Genomic DNA, 19,130 nt, shown 5'->3' with positions numbered 1-19,130 from the left:
AAAACGTCTATTAATCTAGTTTGTGTTGTCCTATTCAATATTGATTTAGTCATTAATTTGTATTGATTAGGATTCGCTGAACGTGTCGTGGTCATATAGAGGCATAAAACGTCTACTAATCTAGTGTGTGTTGTCCTATTCAATATTGATTTAATAATTAATTTGTATTGATTAGGATTAGGATTAGGATTGAACGAGTCGAGGTCATACAGAGGCATAAAACGTCTTATAATCTTCTAGTGTGTGTTGTCCTATTAAATATTGATTTAGTAATTAATTTGTATTGATTAGGATTCGCTGAACGAGTCGTGGCAAGACCTGTTGGAGTTGATCGAGACGCGGACGCAGATGCTGGTGGCGTCGCGCGAACTGCACAAGTTCTTCCACGACTGCAAGGACGTGTTGGGTCGCATCTCGGAGAAGCAGCACGCCATGTCTGATGAGTTGGGTCGCGATGCCGGCTCGGTCAGCACCCTGCAACGCAAGCACCAGAACTTCTTGCAGGATCTGCTCACGCTACAGTCGCAGGTACGATTACAACCATTTAGGGCCGGTTTCCGAGCTCGCGATTTAGATAAGTTCTAAACTTCAAACAGCTGGAGTCAGAAAATTAGCTTTCCGGAAAGGGGTGTAGTCGTAGTCATAGTCAAAGTCACGTTCAAATTACATTTCGAATAACTAGAAAATTGAATACAAAATAACATAAAGAGAAAATCGTGTAAAGATTCAGCTATTTTGAATTATTCAGAAATGTTGTATTTCGTTAAGGAAAAACGTTTCCAATTATAGAAATGAGAAAATAAATATTTATTTTGCTGCAACTATCTACTGCAATTACGCTCCGTTTTGGAAAGCCAATTTTCTGACTCCAGCTGTTTGGAGTCTAGAGCTTACTTACTAGAAGTAAGTTAGATAAGTTATAGACTTCAAACAGCTCTGAAACAGGCCCTCAGATTGACAATAGTATTTATATATTATTTGGACTCCAAATTATTGGACTCTTAATTTGGTTAAATGGTAGAGTAGAAATTACTGTCCAAACTTTGCCACATCAATAAATACAATCCTATTCTATCCAATACATTCTATTCTAATATTGTGAAAATTTCAATAAATTGCTATCGCGTAACCTAATTTTGACTGGCTATTAACTATATGCATTTAGACTTACTTATTTCAAATTAGGGAGAGGAATAATTTGGGGAGTTATTGATTCAATGATTTTTATTTGAGCCAGAGTACATCAGTACACAAGCCAGGTCACATACAAAATTCATTATACATAAAATACAATATACAGAATGTCACAGTAGTGAAACACAATATCCGAACATCAAATCTATACATCAACAAATTTTGTGTCTATTATATCCAATTTTACTGTCAATTTTTAAAATGTCCAGTGTCTAATTGTCTTTTTGAAATGACTATTTTCACAATGTCTAATGCCTATTATTCATATTATATGTCTATTTCTATTACCAATATAATATCGTATATTGTTCTTTGATTAATTCTGTTGTTTCTCTCCCAATCACTTTTTGATGTTATGCTTGTATCAGTGGAATGTGATAAATAAATAATTAATTGGTTAGGCCAAGTAATATTGATAATAATCATCCATTGATACAATTATTTATGAATAAAGAATGATTGATGATGATTTAAAGTCATTAAATATATACAATCTTATGATTAGCATTCAAATCAAATCAAATATTTTTATTGCCATTAACAAATACATGTATCGACAACGTCAATGTAAAAAAGAGCTAAGCTAAAACATAAAACATAAAAATTTGTGCATTGAATTCCCCGTCGACTAATGGTAGTACTACGTTTTTATTTCGACCAATGAATCTATCAATTAATTTGTTCATATAGATTGATAAAATCTACTGATCAATTCATTCTATTACAACTAATATATATCTGTACTGATTAGATATCTACTAATATAGATATCTCGTTTTGCCGATGTTTTTGTCTCACCTACTGTACTCATTGGAGCATAATAATATTATACTTACTCTTACTAGGATAATTAAATCTCTATTCAAAAATTGTTATCTATAATATTATGAATAAGGATATAATTTTGTAATTATTTCAATTAAATTAGCAGTTCCTGAATTTTCATGTATGTACTTTAATTTTAGTGCAGTAGACTCACCTTATCAACATGCCAAGATGCCGTTTAGCAAGGACTCAGAGGTGTTATTCTTTCATTGGTTTCAAAATGTTCAATAAGCTACCAGAGTGGGTCAGGAATAGTGGAAGTGATAGACAATTCCGAGCAGTTTTAAAATCTTTCTTGGAGGCACATACACTTTATAGCCTGAGTGAATTTCTTGATAGTGAGATGACATTTTGAAACTTTCGTGTGACATGTTTTATAAACCCTTGACAAAGTCTATCCAGCAGCGCTGGTCAATAACTTAGAATAAAACTAAAACTAACTAAAACTAAGACTTATATTTATTTGTTGAGCTTTTCTTATTTTGTTTTTAGCAAATAGATAAATTCAAAATCAATTCAAATATCTTGAATACGATTAATATTTTTTGCTTTTTTGTTATAGTTGATCAAGTGGTATTGTTGCTATTGCAGGTGCAGCAAATCGAGGAGGAGTCGGCGAAACTGCAAGCTTCATATGCCGGTGAGAAGGCGAAGGAGATCACAAACAGGGAGGGCGAAGTGGTGGCCGCCTGGGCCGGCCTGCAGGCCATGTGCGACGCGCGCAAGCAGAAGTTGGCCGACACCTCCGACCTGTTCAAGTTCTTCAACATGGTGCGCACACTCATGCTCTGGATGGACGACGTTGTCCGCCAGATGAACACCTCCGAGAAGCCAAGGTATAATCGACTGAGAATAGTAGTATCGATTAGAAAAAGTCTTTGATTAGATATCGATAAAGATCAAATATCGATAGAGTGAGTGCCTCAATCACAGAATATATACAGAATGAAAACACGCCCAGAATCGTGTCGCAAAAATCCGCCATCTTGAAGGGAAGTAAATTCGGTCAGTGCCACCTAGAGCACAGAATACATTAAAGAATGGAAAGTCGGCTAGTATCCTGACGCAAAAATCCGCAATCTTGAAAGAAAGTTCAGCATTGTAATAGTATAGAGATGGGAAGTTCGGATCACTTTACTGATCCGGGTTAATCGGTCTCGTTCACTGCCGCGACCGGTTCAAAAGACCCGGATAGCAGTAATTTTAATTTCTAACAAGATGGCGCAGTCACGTGACGTGGTCTTGGTGCACTCAAGTCTTGGCGTCTTGTAAAATGCATTGTTTGGATTGATACTTTTCATTCTGTTTCTATTCGTGCCTAGAGTGGCAATTATTTTGCAGTTTCTTCGGTGTCAAGTTTTCAACTGTTAAGCTTTGTCGCCTTTCAAGCTTGTTCGCCTTTGTAGCTTGTATAACAGTTGATGAAAGTTTCATCAATCACTGAATACTGAATTACAGTATTAACATGAATATACAGTATAATATTGAGAATACTTTTTTGATATAATTTTTCTATTCTAATTGATTTAGTTTAAGTGATCTTATAGTATTTTGACTGAGATTCAGTTTGTGTACAATTTTGAAATGAGCGGTAAATCAAATTCTCTTCAAGACGGTGTCTTGGTGCACTGTGAACTACATTAGTTAAGTAGGAAGTTTCCGATCCATTATTAAAATTCAATAGGCTTTTGTGCAACCAGGTCAAAATGTAATCAATTTTAATAAGAGCATTGCACATAGTAAAACTTTATACATAGCGAAATGTTACAGCCTCCAAGAAGTTTTATCTAGCCAACTTGGTAGTTATCCATAGTGAGGTTCACGTTATAATGGCAGTGTTTGATTAGCAATGGTCCTTGTCTTTCATTCAACAAAGCGGATAGCGCTATCTCTTTCTCGCTTTGCTCTGTTGCCAGATCGTCTTTTTAACAATGTAGAATTATTAAATAATTAACAAAACATTCCATCTTAATTATGTAAATTCATTATGAAATTATTAAAAAAATATAATTTATGTTTAATAAAATATGATTGATCATTTTAACCGAGAGTGAACAGTTACATTAATAAACCTGAATCTGCTACCGTCTAGGCATTGACAAGACAGAGGTTTGGCAACGTTTTTCTCCTATCTTTCTTCACTGCCATTATAACGTGGACTCCACTATAGTTTTAAACTTTCAAGTTCAATTTTCTCGGTTACCACTCAGATGAACTATTTATTATTTATTCAGCGAATGGCAGATACACAACAAATATATAGCTAATGAGTCTCAAATGCCTAGATATACACTGTACATTTCCAAATTCTTTGAGATGTGTAGTTTTCGGTCAGGAGAACATAAGTTTGTCTGACCGCCATTATTTGCTAGTCCATTTAGCGTTACCCATTGTGCACCATGGAGGCGAACTAGCGTTACACATAATTTAGTTAAACATTTGATTGATGAAACAATTTTGAGGTTGAAGAAGGTTAAAACTCAATTTTCACAGAAAAAAAATCATCTTCACCATTACAAATGTCCAAAATTGCTTCAAATTGTAATTTATCACATGTCCATTACAAATGGACAACATTGCTTCAAATTGTAATTTATCTTCATCTTCACCATTACAAATGTCCAAAATTGCTTCAAATTGTAATTTATCTCATAATAATCCAAATATAGAATTTCTGTTTGAAATTTGCACCCAAAAAATGACTAGATATACATCAGATGGGCTAGAATAATCGGTTTCCCCCTGAACCTTTGTATTGATTGGCAGTTACTTAGTTTATGGAATGTATTTAAGGGAGTTTTGTTGAATTTGCAGAGACGTGAGCGGAGTTGAATTATTGATGAACAACCACCAGAGTCTGAAGGCGGAAATCGACGCCAGGGAGGACAACTTCACCGCCTGCATTTCACTCGGCAAGGAGCTGCTATCACGCAATCACTATGCAAGCAACGAGGTATGCTATGCAATCAGTCATCAGTCTCAGTTATGCTATTCAATGCAATCAGCCATTATTCAATCATTAAAGCTGGGTTTTCGTTTGTGCGTAAATGCCGTCGTCGACCACGACAGGGAGAGGATCTCAGATTGGGTAGATTTCAATTGTCTAAATAACCTTAAAGATTATGTTTAATTATGTTTTCAATGGGGGAAATTTAGTTTATACTTTTCTATACATTCAAATGGGAATATGTTGATACTATTAGAAATGTTTGATTCTTGAATAATAATAATACAAATAATGAAACGTTATTTGATCAGCTGTTTTAGCACACTTGAAATTTGGACAATATGAATGTCAACAATGCTTGTGGTCGTCGACTGTGGAACTTTACGCACAAACGAAATTCACCTTGAGGGTGGTCACTAACGACAAGACTAGTGTGTCGAACATGTGTGAACGGACATGTTTTTAAAGACATTCACGCCAAAGGCTTCCAACGAAAAACAGCTGCTTGTAACGTAGAATTATCAACTAATAATAATAAATTAAACCACTGGAAAATTACAAATTGTAATGATACAAAAATAATCTAATCTCAAATAGGGCAGCGAAGAAAGAATAAACAGCAAAAAATCTAAGATACAAAAACCTAACCTCATAAACTTTTGTAGGAAGCCCTTAGCTGATAACACAATTTATTATGTATGACGAGCATGTGTGTACACATTATTATCAATGACCTTTAAGAGACATAGACTCACATGCAGCGCTAGTGTCGTACTTGGAATTCAAGGTCTATAAATAATACAGGTCATGACACAATCCCGTAATGCATTGCAAAATCGCCATTTTATGGGGTCCTAGTTCACCAATTTTCAAATTTATCAGGTGTTATCATTATGGATTGAACAACATGATGTGTTATTTTGTAATATTGTTCAAGGGATATTGCTTGGCTTTGAATTGTAAAATAAATTGTTCCGACAGAATATAATAATATTTAGATTCCAACTAGGAACTGAATTGTTGATTTTTAGATTTAATTGATCGGGAACTTGAAACTCTTTTTGAAATTAGCCTCGCATATTTCTGTCTTGTCCCAATGCCTTTTGAATCATAATCCTTGAGAATAAGAATAATTTTTTATGATAAATAAATTCTGTTCTTGTTTTCAGATCAAAGAGAAGCTTGTAAGCTTGAGTAATCAAAACAACGCCCTCCTACACAGATGGGAAGAACGCTGGGAGAATCTCCAACTCAGTAAGTTCTTATTAATTTCGTTTTTTTATTCAGTGAAAATGATCATTAATATTGAATATTTTACTAATATTTATATTGGTTTGTACCAATCAAGTAAAGCTACTTTTAATATTGGTGCAACCCAGCTTCTGTGACCCAACTCTCGCGTTAAATATTCTTTTAAATTCAAATTAAAATAATTTTTGAAAATGGTCGTATCTATTAAATGTTTGTTGTAACTAGATCCTCATCCACTGGATTTTTATCCTTTAGTATAACACAATAATGGCCTGGACACACATAACCCCACCGAGCCCGTGCCGTGGTACGGTCGAGTGTCGGACGTACTACGGCGAGTGAGAAAACAAATGCTTTTAAACGTGTAGGGACACATACTACCGCACCGCGTCACCGTGTTTGATGCCCGAGCCGTGCCCGCGCCGTCACCGACAAGTTCAGTTTACTTTTTGACGGTGACGGGTGCGGGCTCGTTTAACGTAGAGAGTGAGAAACTTATTGAAGAGATACGTAATTTTCAGTTTTGTACGATCAAAGTGATGAGAAATATGGTTGAACGGAAAAGTAAGTTGAACCAAAAGTAAAAGTATAACCAAATAATAAGTCAAGCCAAAAGTATAATAGACATAATATAATAAATAACAAAATAAACAACAAAAAGTATAAAAGAAGAACCCGTGACTGTGTCTTAAATTTTCAATTTAAAACTAATTACGTTTAGAAACATAAGACAGAAGATAACAATTTTATTGCTAATATATATTTACAATACATGACCACATGAGTCTGGTATTGTTATGCACCGAAATATATACTAGCACTATGATTCTCATATTATGTGTCTATAGGTAATTAGTTTAAAATTGAAAAATATTAATTTAAATCGGATGTAACAAGCTTTAATAGTGTTATATTATTAACAATATTTTAACACATTCAGAAATCAGACCACAGTAGCACTACAGAACTGAGACACAGCTGCCGCTTGGCTGTCGCACGGATATGTGTGTTCTCCTACCATCATCACCGTGTCGCGAACGTAGCTCGGCCGTACCTCGGAACGGGCTCGGTGCGGTTATATGTGTCCCGACCTTTATAATTATATTTTGTATGTCAAGGTGTTGAGAGGTAGAGAAGACTATCAAGTCCTAACTCTGCCATATACACGAGTATTTCAATTCCATTTCAAACTCAAAATGATATTCTATTTCATACTCAAATAATGTTTCTAACACTTTTCAATAAATTGAATTCTTACAGTATCAAATTACTTTTTTCATTGCATTTGGTGGTTCTAGTTCTCAAAAACTTTTACTGAAACAACTTCAATCATCCCAATGTTTTTATTAATCATCCTAATTACTTTTCTTTGTTTCAATATTTTGTATAAATATATTTTTTCACTCTATTTTACATTTCTGGAATTTGAAAACTAGCATTCCAACTTTATTCTTATTACTTTTTTCTGCTCTCATGTATATGCATGTATGTGTAATATTGTATTATTAACAATTTATTTTCATTTTTGCATGTGTATGTATGTGTATGAGTAAATTATTGTTTGTTTTCTTTTTGACTATAAATGAATTTGATTTGATTGATTGATTCAACAAATATATTCTATATAATACCTATAAGTAACTTTGGACGTGATCCCATTTCAATTGGTATCTCTTGTGATATTTACCTTTAAATTATGCTATTTTATTTAGATATATTGTATTTAATTTGTGTGTTTTTTTCTTGTAGTCTTGGAAGTGTACCAGTTCGCGCGTGATGCAGCCGTTGCAGAGGCGTGGCTTGTGGCACAGGAACCCTATCTCATGAGCTCCGAACTTGGCGTGAGTTTTATTACCTCAATTTTTCAATTTTACATTCCATCACAAACTGCGATAGCTCATGTCACCTTAATAAACGACATATTAAGGCCCTTTATGATCAATAGCAGTTTAAACTTGAATCTCTGTTGAGTCAGGAACCAGATAATCTACATTTTTAACTTTAAAATGGTGAAATCAATTACAGTTCCACTTACAATCACCAGTTAAACCATAGTCAAGTTAGCTGGCCGATCGATTAATACTAACGGCTATTCTCGAATTTGAAAATAGCATGAGAAATTACTCATTATTCAGTTGTTGTACCTGTAGGCCTATATAAATACAAAATATTGATTAATAATAGGGAGTATTTTGTATTAATAATAGGAGAATATTAAGATTTCTTACTTTTACAACTATGTCTTTCGGAATAAATATAAATTGTAGATGAATGGTGTGAAGTTATCTGAATGCTTTTTTACACATCAAATAATGGCAACACAGGAAATAGCTTTAGGAAATTTGAATTAACAGTACTGCTCAAAAATATTTATCTGGCTTCGGAATAGAAGCCAGGATCACTCAGCTTGAGCATTCTTTAGGGTCAACACATAGTGCAGCGGCAAAGGTAGGGTAGAAGGTAGAAGTGAGCGGAGACATGTATTAAAGTCCGTGAGAAATTACTTTTCGAAGACGCTCTTTCTCGAAGACGCAGAGGTCCGATGCTCTATCCTTCACTAATCACTCCCACTACCTAGCAGCATTCTCCTTCTTTTGTGTCTGTGTGAGAGACAACACTCCCCTCCAGCTATTGCTGGCAATGGCAATGTTCCAAGTCGTTTACTGGTCAGCAGGTATATTGGTTTGTGTATGTTACGGAGATGTTTCATCACAAGAACGTGAAGCAAAATGACACGGCACATCCAATAGTGCGCAGGATGTCCGTCTGTGTCTATGCTACAAACTGTGGAAGGAGAGATGGGTTTCTCCTCTTCATGTTAAAAGTAATATCTCACAGACTTTAGTTTTCAATACTCTAAGCTACTTTCTCCGCTACCCTCTACCTTTGCCGCTGCACTATGTTTTGACCCTTAACCGGAGATTATAGTGTCAATAATATAAGAGTCTATAATATACAATTTGTTTATAGTTAAATGTCTGCTTCGCTTATTAATTTTCCCATTGTATTATTGAAAGAATAATATGTTGATGTTGTTGACTTGATTTTTTTCAGCACACAATCGACGAAGTCGAGAACCTTATTAAGAAGCACGAGGCTTTCGAGAAATCGGCCACAGCCCAAGAGGAGAGGTTCTGCGCCCTTGAACGACTTACCACCGTGAGTTTTCCCATTTGCCTATTAAATAGTTTTCCTATTTTGGATTGGATTTTGGCAATCGTTTCTTGATACTTTGATATTATTTGTATGCGTCTAATAATTGAAATGAATGAAGACACTCGTATTCAGCTTAATACAGTAGAATGATTTATTTATCGTATCTTAATAATTTTGAAATACGTTTCACTTTTTTTAAACATGAGTTTAGCTCATCATAACTTGAAACTATCCAAAATCTGTTGAACATTGAATCCCATTGTGAATCTAACAGCATACATGTGTGCCTGCACTTTTTAAAAGATAATAGATAAGATAATTTTGAATAAAATTTAGAATTTAGAAATAGGCCGACACATCTAGAAAATACCTGAGTCTATACCTAATTCATGCAGGTGAACGGGCTAGAGTCAAGAAAACTTCAATTAATCTTGCCATGCCTGATTTAATAGGTTTATACTATAGAATAACACTACAATTTGAAATAATAGAAAAATACAAACAGCTTCAATAAACATTGGCAGCTAAAATTGAACAACAGAAACAACAATATCATGTTACTTTGTTGACATTCTTCATCTGATTCGGGGGCGCATTACTATCCCCGTTTAGATAGCAATACGTCACAAAACCAACAAGATCAGTCATAAAATAACCAATCAATTTCAACATGAAATTACTCAAGAAAGAAAAAAACCCGTTGAACCCAAATTTCGTCGATAGTAACCCATATAACCCATTTCATAATAATTTTGAATCCCCACTTTTTATTGACATTCTCGAATGAACCTTTGTTTCACTACACTGCACTTTCGTTGGTTTGTACGTTGCTTTATCGTCGGGGTTACAGTACCTTGTTTTTGGCGGTGAGCTTTTACCGGTTGAATTTGGCTTGACGGCGACGTCCTCTTACGTCCCTAGACCTGTCGTCTGAACGGGTGTCTTGAAGCGGTTTTACATAAAGTTGCGGAACCAAAGAGGTGGTAGTACAAGAAGTTGGTTTGGGGACACACATGAACCGCTGTAAATAAATGTATTACAGCATTAATTTCTAACTCTTCCTACAATTCATCAAAAGCTAAAACAGGAGTTATCTATTGATTACAATTAATTAAATTCTCTCATTCTTTGAATCCTCATTTTATATAGATTTTTATCTTTAAACTACTGATTCTTTTTATCAGAATTAATGGATCTTTCTTCACAAATAATTCAAATTGAAATGATGCTAACTTATATGATATTTTTCGTTTGGTTTGCGAAATCAAATATAATTTTTCATATAGTAGCTCGGCTAGTATTGTTGGAAACTTGTGCGCCAGCCAACATTTATTTTATTTATTATTTATGAACTATAGGACGCAATCCGTGTGTAAATAACGGGCATTCGCCCAAAACTGCTCAGAACCTTAATTAAAAATGAACATTCCAGAGTTTATGATTTGATTTACCTACAAATACAAGTCCAAAAACTAGTATCAACTGAAATTATGAATTTATCACCTAATAAAACAAGACACTTTATAACACAATAAAAGAAAAAAATATTGAAAATTTCACTTTAAGGAAAGATAATGTTTGCCTTATAAGATTCACCTTTAATTAAATAAAATTAGTAGACACAAAGAAAATAATTTAAATTGTCTTAAAATTTGAACATTCATTAATATTGATTTCCTGGAGAAGAAAAACTTTCTTCTTCATCTATTAAGATTTCTATCATAAAAAATTTACTAAATCATTCAAAAGCCTTAATGACATAAGAAAACAGAGTCTGAAAAATATAAATTAAAAAATGTCATAAACTCAATATGAACATAATCTTAAAAGTTTCATTCCAATTTAAAGGCTATCTTCCTGACTTTCAGCAATACTCTACGATAATATATCTCCAGAAACAATAACTCAAATGTAACGTAACTGAAAACTTTCTATACTTCTGTAGAAAAAAATTTATAAGTATCTTCCATCACTAATAAAATCAAAAGGATTATTCTCAATCAATATTATTAACTTGAAAAATAACAGGCTTAATTAATTCAATACTCTTATGGAAGTTTCAATCAATTAAATTCCCTAAATTATATTTTAACCTCATTTTACGTACCTTAGCGGTTATTTGAAGAAACAATTATTCGTACATGATGAAGAAACACAATTAAACCTTTCAGGACATGGCACTACTAGAAAATTTAAACTTTAATAAAAAATCAAACTAGCTCCTACATTAACTAATGAAATAAACTTATAAACCTGCCCAAAAAGGGCGAAACATAGTGACTACATCTTTACTCTCGTAGTGCTCCTAGCAAAGTGTCCTCCGGAACGTAATCTGGTCTCTCGACTGGGGAATCCCCACTACTGTATTTAGAAACAGGTCTCCTATTGGGCGAATGGAATCAATTTGACCAATCGTCGCGTGGCTTCTACAGCCTTTGGACCAAATAGTAACTGCAAAATCGGTAGTTTGTTAAAATTTCAATGCTTGCTGTTTTCCAACTTATCGCATTTTATGTCGCGACAAGAAGGCTAAGTTTTAGAGATAATTCCATAATCTCATTCCTCGACGACTCGGAGCCACAATTTTTAAATATCTATCATGGGAAACTCGAAGTCATGGCCGTTCATAATAGAGAGAGAAAATAATTTATTTCGCTAACTCACTTACAATAATGGCTCTAGTCTATTGCGTATTAAATTTACTATTATAACTTGGGAAAAGGCCTGAATTAAAGAGAGTGCCCGGCACACATGTTTTCCAATAATTATCTTACTTTTATTGAGATCTTTGGCATACTTATCAAGTTGAAATCAAGATGATAAATTCTTTCATACTTTATTGTTACTTGTACTTGTTTTATAATTTTCTTTAAATTTCTATCAGTAGTATGGTTGAATTGTGTTATTTTTTGACTCTTAGTGCCAATTGCACAAAATCCTGTTAAATTTAACCGTGATTAATTCCACGAGAACCAATCAGAGAAGCCGTCTTTTCAAAAACTCCTCTGATTGGTTCTCGTTAAGTTAATCACGGTTAAAAATTAAGCTGCTTTTGTGCAACCGGGCCTCAGACTCAATTATATTCTCACTATTCAATCTACTACAATACTAATTATAACTATCTTGTTTTTCATAGTAATTATTTAATTCATACTAAAATAATAATTAGTGTAGTAATGCTTTTTCAACTACTCCAAACTAATTTAGCTAATTCATCTGAACCTAATGCACGCTATTCAAATTAATTAATATCCTGCCATTTCATAATATTTACAACTACTACAACGTTTTCAATAGTACTACAAAAAATTATTAGTTTAGTAATGCCTTTTTAACTAATCCAAAGTAACTTAGCTAATTCATATGAACGTTTTGAATGTTCTAAACGCTTAGAACATTTGAATGTTCAAACTAATTTAGCTAATTCGTATGAACGTTATGCATTTTTTCATTAGTGTTTAATTTTTTGTTGATTTCTGTTTGTTTCTAATTTAGTTGTCACTTTTTGTTGCATGTAACCACTCACTAACTAACATCAACCTACACTGCTATTTGGGGTTCGGTGTGCATCTTTTCAATATTATTTTGTAAAAAATATTGGAATTTTTCGGAAATATTAGTGTGAAAGGAAGTATGGCCGGCACTTTTCGTTTCCGGCCATTTTCTATTGTACGGGAGGAGGTCTTGGTCACGTGATTTCCGTTGAAAGTTTGGATTCTAAATATGTGGAGGCTCTGGAATCTGAAGGGTTGCTGTTTAAAGGTGGTGACCGCAGAAGGGATGTTGATGATTTTTGGAAGTTTTGCGAATCTAGAAGGTTGGGAGGGAGTTCTGGTAGTTTTAGAAGTTATGAAGGAGTTGATGGTTGTGATTTAGATGAAGGAAAGTATGTGAAATTTGGAGAAAATAATGTGGGTTCAGAAGAGGTTGGTGATGAGTGCCCGGGTAGATTGTGTTATAGAGAACTAGTTGATGGAAGGACGGATGATTTGGAGTGGCAAATAGTGAATTTTATAAAGTCAGAACAAGATCATACTTTGAACTATTATTTATGGGGAAGGAATATGAATAATGGAGGAGGGGAATGTTTATTAGAAGGGAAATTTATGGTAGATGAGAAGGGTTCCGTAGGGAGAAATCTATTGGAAGATGGGAAATTATTAATAGAAGCAAAATCAGGGAAATCCATAGTAGATAGAAAGGGTTTAGTGGAAAGGGAGTCAATAGTAGATGGGGAATTGTCAACGAAAGAGAATTTTGTACAAGATGGGATTGTGATGGAACCTGGTGGTTTAGAAAGAAAATCGGTATTCAGGGAAAGATCTTCTCTTGAGGAGTCATTCAGAGATGGGAAATTTGTCCATGATAGTTTAGAAAGAATTTCGTTGGTTGGAGGTGGTAAATCTTCATCACCTGAAGATGATTTGGAAGGGAAGTTACTGTTGAGGAAAAGTAAATCTGTGAGAATGAGTGTGGTTGATGTGGAAGGAAAACCTTCTGAGGAAAAATCAGTTAAAAGGAAAAGTGTGACGATAAGGCTTGAAAGTTTGGAGAAGGTTGATGATAGTGGTGGTGTTGAACTGCGTCGTAGACAGAAACCGGATAGTTTTGGGAGTGGAAACAGAGTGAACGATGTTCTAGGGAAGGTTGAAAGTGCGAGGGATGAATGTAGAAAGAGACCGAGGAGTTTTGTGGCCGATAATGACGAGCTGTTGGTGCGGGCGATAATCAACGACTGTGACCGCCTGTACCGCCCTGTGCGACGCAACAGGGCGCGCACCATCGCTGGGGAACTGCCTTTGCGCAGAAGGGAGACGGGCCCGCGTGTGAATCGGCCTCGCTCCTTTCTGTACGACCAGGATTGGCGCAAAAGTTTGACGATCGCCAGCTGTTCGGGGGAAGAGGAAGAGGGTGATAGTGTGTCGTATAGTGGCAGTTACACAACGACCGGAAGTGAGTCGAGCTTGTCGGAAGTGTTTCCGCCGGAAGTCGAGTGTGAGGTTTGTTGGAGATTGTTTTGGCGCGCAATTTTAAGAAGCTTTCGGCTTTGCTTTCAACTTGTCTCAAATTTCTTGAGCTTCATATGATTGTGCAAAGAGGAACTAAGTGATATTCACGTTATAGGCCTACTATTGGCAGTGGTTGAAGGGGAAACATTGATGTTCAATAAAGATTGACCCAAAAGTAGTAACCCGTCTTAGGTCCGGTTGCACAAAAGCCGATTAAATTGTAATCCTGATTTATTTCACGATACCAATCAGAGAAGACTTTTTCGAAAAGAGGCTTCTCTGATTGGTTCTGGTGGAATTAATCACGATTAAAATTCAAATGTCTTTTGTGCAACCGGCACTAAAAGTTGTTACATAGCCTAATGAGTAGTGACTTTAGGGCCACTCTGTATTTTGCTGACAGGAAGAAGTGAATCTCAGATAGGAAGTGGGAAATTTAATTATTTATTGTTCTATTAAGCATTATCATTTAATGCTTCATATATAAATAGAATTACACTGGTAAATCTACAAATGAAGATGATTTCTATCAACGAATCATATATTCTTAACAATAGCAATATTGCAGTGAGGTTTAGCACTGCTAATTCAATTTTCATCAATTCTGTTTCATTTATAATGATTTTTATTATGCATGCCAAATCAATGATCCACGATATATTTCTATAAATTTGGATGCTTTTCTTATTTGCATGTTCTCAGCCATTTAACAGTTCCATATATTCTGCATGTTTAACTTGCATATTATTATTAAATATGTAATCAAATTTATCATTCTTCTAAATTTCTTATTATTTATTCTTCTACCAAGCATTTTCACTTGATGACTTTAAAAAAATAAAATTACACTTTTTAATATACAAAGAAATGATTGTTTCAACGAATCAAGCACCCTTTTATTTCAATAAAAGCAAACTTAATTGTACCAGTTTATTATTATGTGAAGGTACTAGGTTGTCGATTTGTTCAAAAAATATTGAGTAGCCCTAGAAGATACCGTTCTTAGAAAATATGATAGGTTCAAATAAATCATAACTTACTAAAAGCAGATTTAAACTCAGATTATCTTTGGGCAGACGTAGAGTCAATATTTCCAAGGTAAAGCTAAATCTTTGAATCTCTGAAGGTTTAAGCTGAATTTATATAATAATATCCTTGTAACTTTCAACCCTACCTTATTTCAGATATTTCTCGTAAATAGCTCATACCTAAGACAAGGCGCACACCAGTTAGTCAAGACAAGACAAGACATGATTAGACATTGCAATTAGACATCTCTTCATAAGCAACTATGTGAAGTATTGTGACTGAACGTGTCTTGTCTTGACTGACTGGTGTCTGCCTAGCCTAATAGTTTACCTTTATCTGTCCCTCCTTTCAATTCAATGATCATTGCTATTTTTACAAAGAATGAGAAATTGTACTTGTTGTGTACTTGCTGCTGTGATATTTATAATTTTTTGTTTCAGTTTGAATTGAAAGACCTGAAACGAAGAAAAGAAGAAGAGGAACGAAAGAGACAAGAAGAATTGGCCGCCAAACAGGCATCTCCCCCCACCTCACCCCACGATGGTGGCGGAGATAGGTAAAAAACTAAAAATATATTTTAGTTCCAATTTGAACAATATTTTTTTAGTCAGTAATAATAGCAATCCGGTGTATACCATTGAGATGAAATAATAGAGGAGATAACAGTTGCTTTGGCTATTATGCCAAACCATTGAGATGGACCAATACAGGAGATAACAGTTGCTTTTTATATTATGTCAAATCATCTTATGCTCAACTCTGGTTGGAAGTAGGTTAAGGTTTTTTTCCGCATCATCTTTTATTAAAAGTGGGTCACTAGATGCTCAAATTTTTCCTTATGAAAAATTGTTGGAAAAAAAATTAAACATGTTGCATTTCAATAATTAGGCCTAACTATGCATCTGACTATTTCAAAAACCTTCAACATTATAGCATAGAGAAACAATAGCGTAAGTAGATATCCCATGGTATAGGGCGTTTATGTCGCAACTTTTACTGTTATCTCAAGCCGATTACTGTTGATTATTGTCGATTTTTACTGTTTTGTTGGGGTGAGAGTGTATGAACGGCACAATATGAGAGACTACCAGTGTCACACAGCTTCACGGGAAAGAATTACATGAACTATCGGCTTGGGATAACAGTAAAAGTTGCGACATAAACGTCCTATACCATGGGATATCTACTTATGCAATTGTTTCTCTATGATTATAGTTAGTAGTCAAATTCTTTATTACATATTACATTTTCTTCAATAACTGCAATATATGTCATCTATAATTAAGAAAGCATTGGCTTATAGACGTACGGGAAAGGAAATTCACGAATGACGCATCATCATGTCTGAAATACTTGACTGATTAACTTGAAATTTTGCATATCGATTATTAATTCACCGAGGATGGTTATAGGTCTATTTCCAATTCTTTAAGATTCCAGTAGGTCAAGTTTGCAGTTCGTCAAGTTTTTAATTAAAACATTGAGGAGCACCTTCAAAAACCTAAAACATAATAAAACCATCTCCTAACAGCTATTTATGCCTGGAGAACCACTTGGAGGCTGACTACTGTATAATCTTTTATAGCTTTTCATTAGAGTGTTTTCTTGACTGCCTCTTGGCCAATTATTAAGTATGATTAGATAGAGAGATTCACTGAATACTATCAGCGAATACTATAATACTATATTAATACTATATTAATTGTTTATATTTTTACTATAGTATTAATATTTTAATTGTTTAATTAAAACCTTCTAGTCAACAATAAATATGGTTACTCGAAACCTACCAATAAATGGAAGTTAAATGATGAGAAAGAATGATTCATGACTTAGAAGCATAACTTGAATACAGTAAATTTCAATGTACAGTATTGGATTATGATTTTTCATTTGTTTTCATTTATTTCTTTTAATTTCTATTTCACATTTCACTGTTCAGTTGACATGGGGACTGTTCAATCTGTATAATTATTTCGATATTCATCCATTTCTTCCCACTAGGCAGGCGTAAGATGATTCCACGAGGGTTTTGTCTTTATTTTATTCATTCATAAATTTATTTAATTTTATAGGCCCGACGGTGATACTTCAGCTGAAGGTGAAGCAGCCCTTAGTGAGAAGGAAGATAGCAGAAAAGGTATGTGCCAATGCTCTTTCTCTCTCTTTTTGCTTTTGAATCATTATATATCATGTTCACTTTCATCTGCATTCCTCTGTCATCTCAACTCCTTGCATTGTATTCAATGTTCACTATGAATATAAGTTCCTGAAAATAGGTCTAATAAATAAGATAGGCTCTATCCATTCCTGATTGTATCATCTGTTCATTTGTCATTGCTTTTTCATGGATAAAAATTTCTTATCAGGAAGTTGACTGTAAAACAACGTTCCTGAGTAGAATATACGTGAATAAGGTACTTTTTACAACAAGAAATATGATGTTTCAAGAAATAGGTCCTAAATAAGATAGGCTCTATCCATTCCTGATTGTATCTGTACATTTGTCATTGCTTTTTCATGGATAAACATTTATCTTATCAGGAAGTTGACCGTAAACAAGGTTCCTGAGTAGAATATTCTTAGATAAGGTACTTTTTACAACAAGAAATATGATGTTTCAAGAAATAGGTCCTAAATAAGATAGGCTCTATCCATTCCTGATTGTATCATCTGTACATTTGTCATTGCTTTTTCATGCATAAACATTTATCTTATCAGGAAGTTGACCGAAAAACAAGGTTCCTGAGTAGAGTATACGTGAATAAGGTACTTTTCACAACAAGAAATGTGACCTTCAAGGAATAGGCCCTTGATTTTTCTGAGAGAAACGTGGTGAAAGATATTCTAGAATAATCGGTGGAAGAATAATAACATTGATGAATGAATTTATGATGTTCATTGATGGTTGAATGGATTTAATAACATTGAGTATGGTTTGTGATGTGTTTTTTGTGTGTTGAGTGATTGGTAATTGAATTGGTCTTGAGGCTTTCAACTATTGAAACTGATTTTGAGGTTACCTATGTAAAGGTATTTTGTTTTATATTTCTAATGTGATTAGTGCGAATCTTCCTTTCTTTCTGTCCTTTTGCAAGTTGAATATAATATGAAAGGTATGCGAGTGATGTGTTATTCTGGTGATTTATTCTAAATTTTCTCTTGTAACAATTGTCTCTCAATTATAATTGCTCTAGTATCTTTGCTAATGAAGTATTTATTTATTGGTCGTTTTTTAAGTCAGTGGAACTGTTAAAATTGAATAAAAAGAAATCAGATAGAAAGTAAATCGTAAGTAACAAGATTCCACGCATAACTTAGAAGCGGATAATATATTATCATTTCTAGGAAGAAATCAATATAATTTTTTATATTTTATGATTTAAAGGAAAGTGTTCTTGTAAATAACTTATTTATGTAGAGCATAGAGTTTTCAGTTTAATTGTGAGATAACTCTCTAAGGTGCCTACAAACTTATGCGTCACGAACACGCGCATTTCCCATTTTATCAGCTGATTTTCAGCTTATTAAGATACTGTAAAGGTTCGTACAGACTTTCGCTCTGCTCCGCAATCGAACGTCACTCGAGCAGAGCGATTGATGATCGAAGGTGGAGCAAGAGTGGAACGCTAGAAGAGCGTGTAACAGAGGTCGAGCTTGGCAAGCTCCTAGGTCGAACTAACCAATAGTTGCGCATGCGTGGTCAACGTGTTTGTTTG

The 19,130-nt window shown here is 34.2% G+C and overlaps 1 protein-coding gene across 5 annotated transcripts in view; it reads left to right on the top strand.

Annotated features, from left to right (window-relative positions):
- The window catches only part of LOC111055159 (spectrin beta chain), a 156,604-nt gene that overhangs the window by 115,565 nt on the left and 21,909 nt on the right, over positions 1-19,130 (top strand). For all 5 annotated transcript variants that reach the window (XM_039438264.1, XM_039438261.1, XM_039438265.1 and 2 more), the window contains exons 29-36: positions 292-528; positions 2,611-2,855; positions 4,834-4,972; positions 6,136-6,220; positions 7,967-8,058; positions 9,272-9,376; positions 15,852-15,967; positions 17,487-17,551. In XM_039438264.1, the coding sequence (XP_039294198.1) occupies positions 292-528; positions 2,611-2,855; positions 4,834-4,972; positions 6,136-6,220; positions 7,967-8,058; positions 9,272-9,376; positions 15,852-15,967; positions 17,487-17,551 (1,084 nt within the window). The remainder of the gene's footprint in view (positions 1-291; positions 529-2,610; positions 2,856-4,833; positions 4,973-6,135; positions 6,221-7,966; positions 8,059-9,271; positions 9,377-15,851; positions 15,968-17,486; positions 17,552-19,130) is intronic.

Source organism: Nilaparvata lugens, chromosome 11 (assembly GCF_014356525.2).
Source record: "Nilaparvata lugens isolate BPH chromosome 11, ASM1435652v1, whole genome shotgun sequence".
Taxonomy (NCBI): Eukaryota; Metazoa; Arthropoda; class Insecta; order Hemiptera; family Delphacidae; genus Nilaparvata; species Nilaparvata lugens.
The sequence above is the reverse complement of the archived record's forward strand: the minus strand, read 5'-3'. Positions and strand labels throughout refer to the sequence as shown.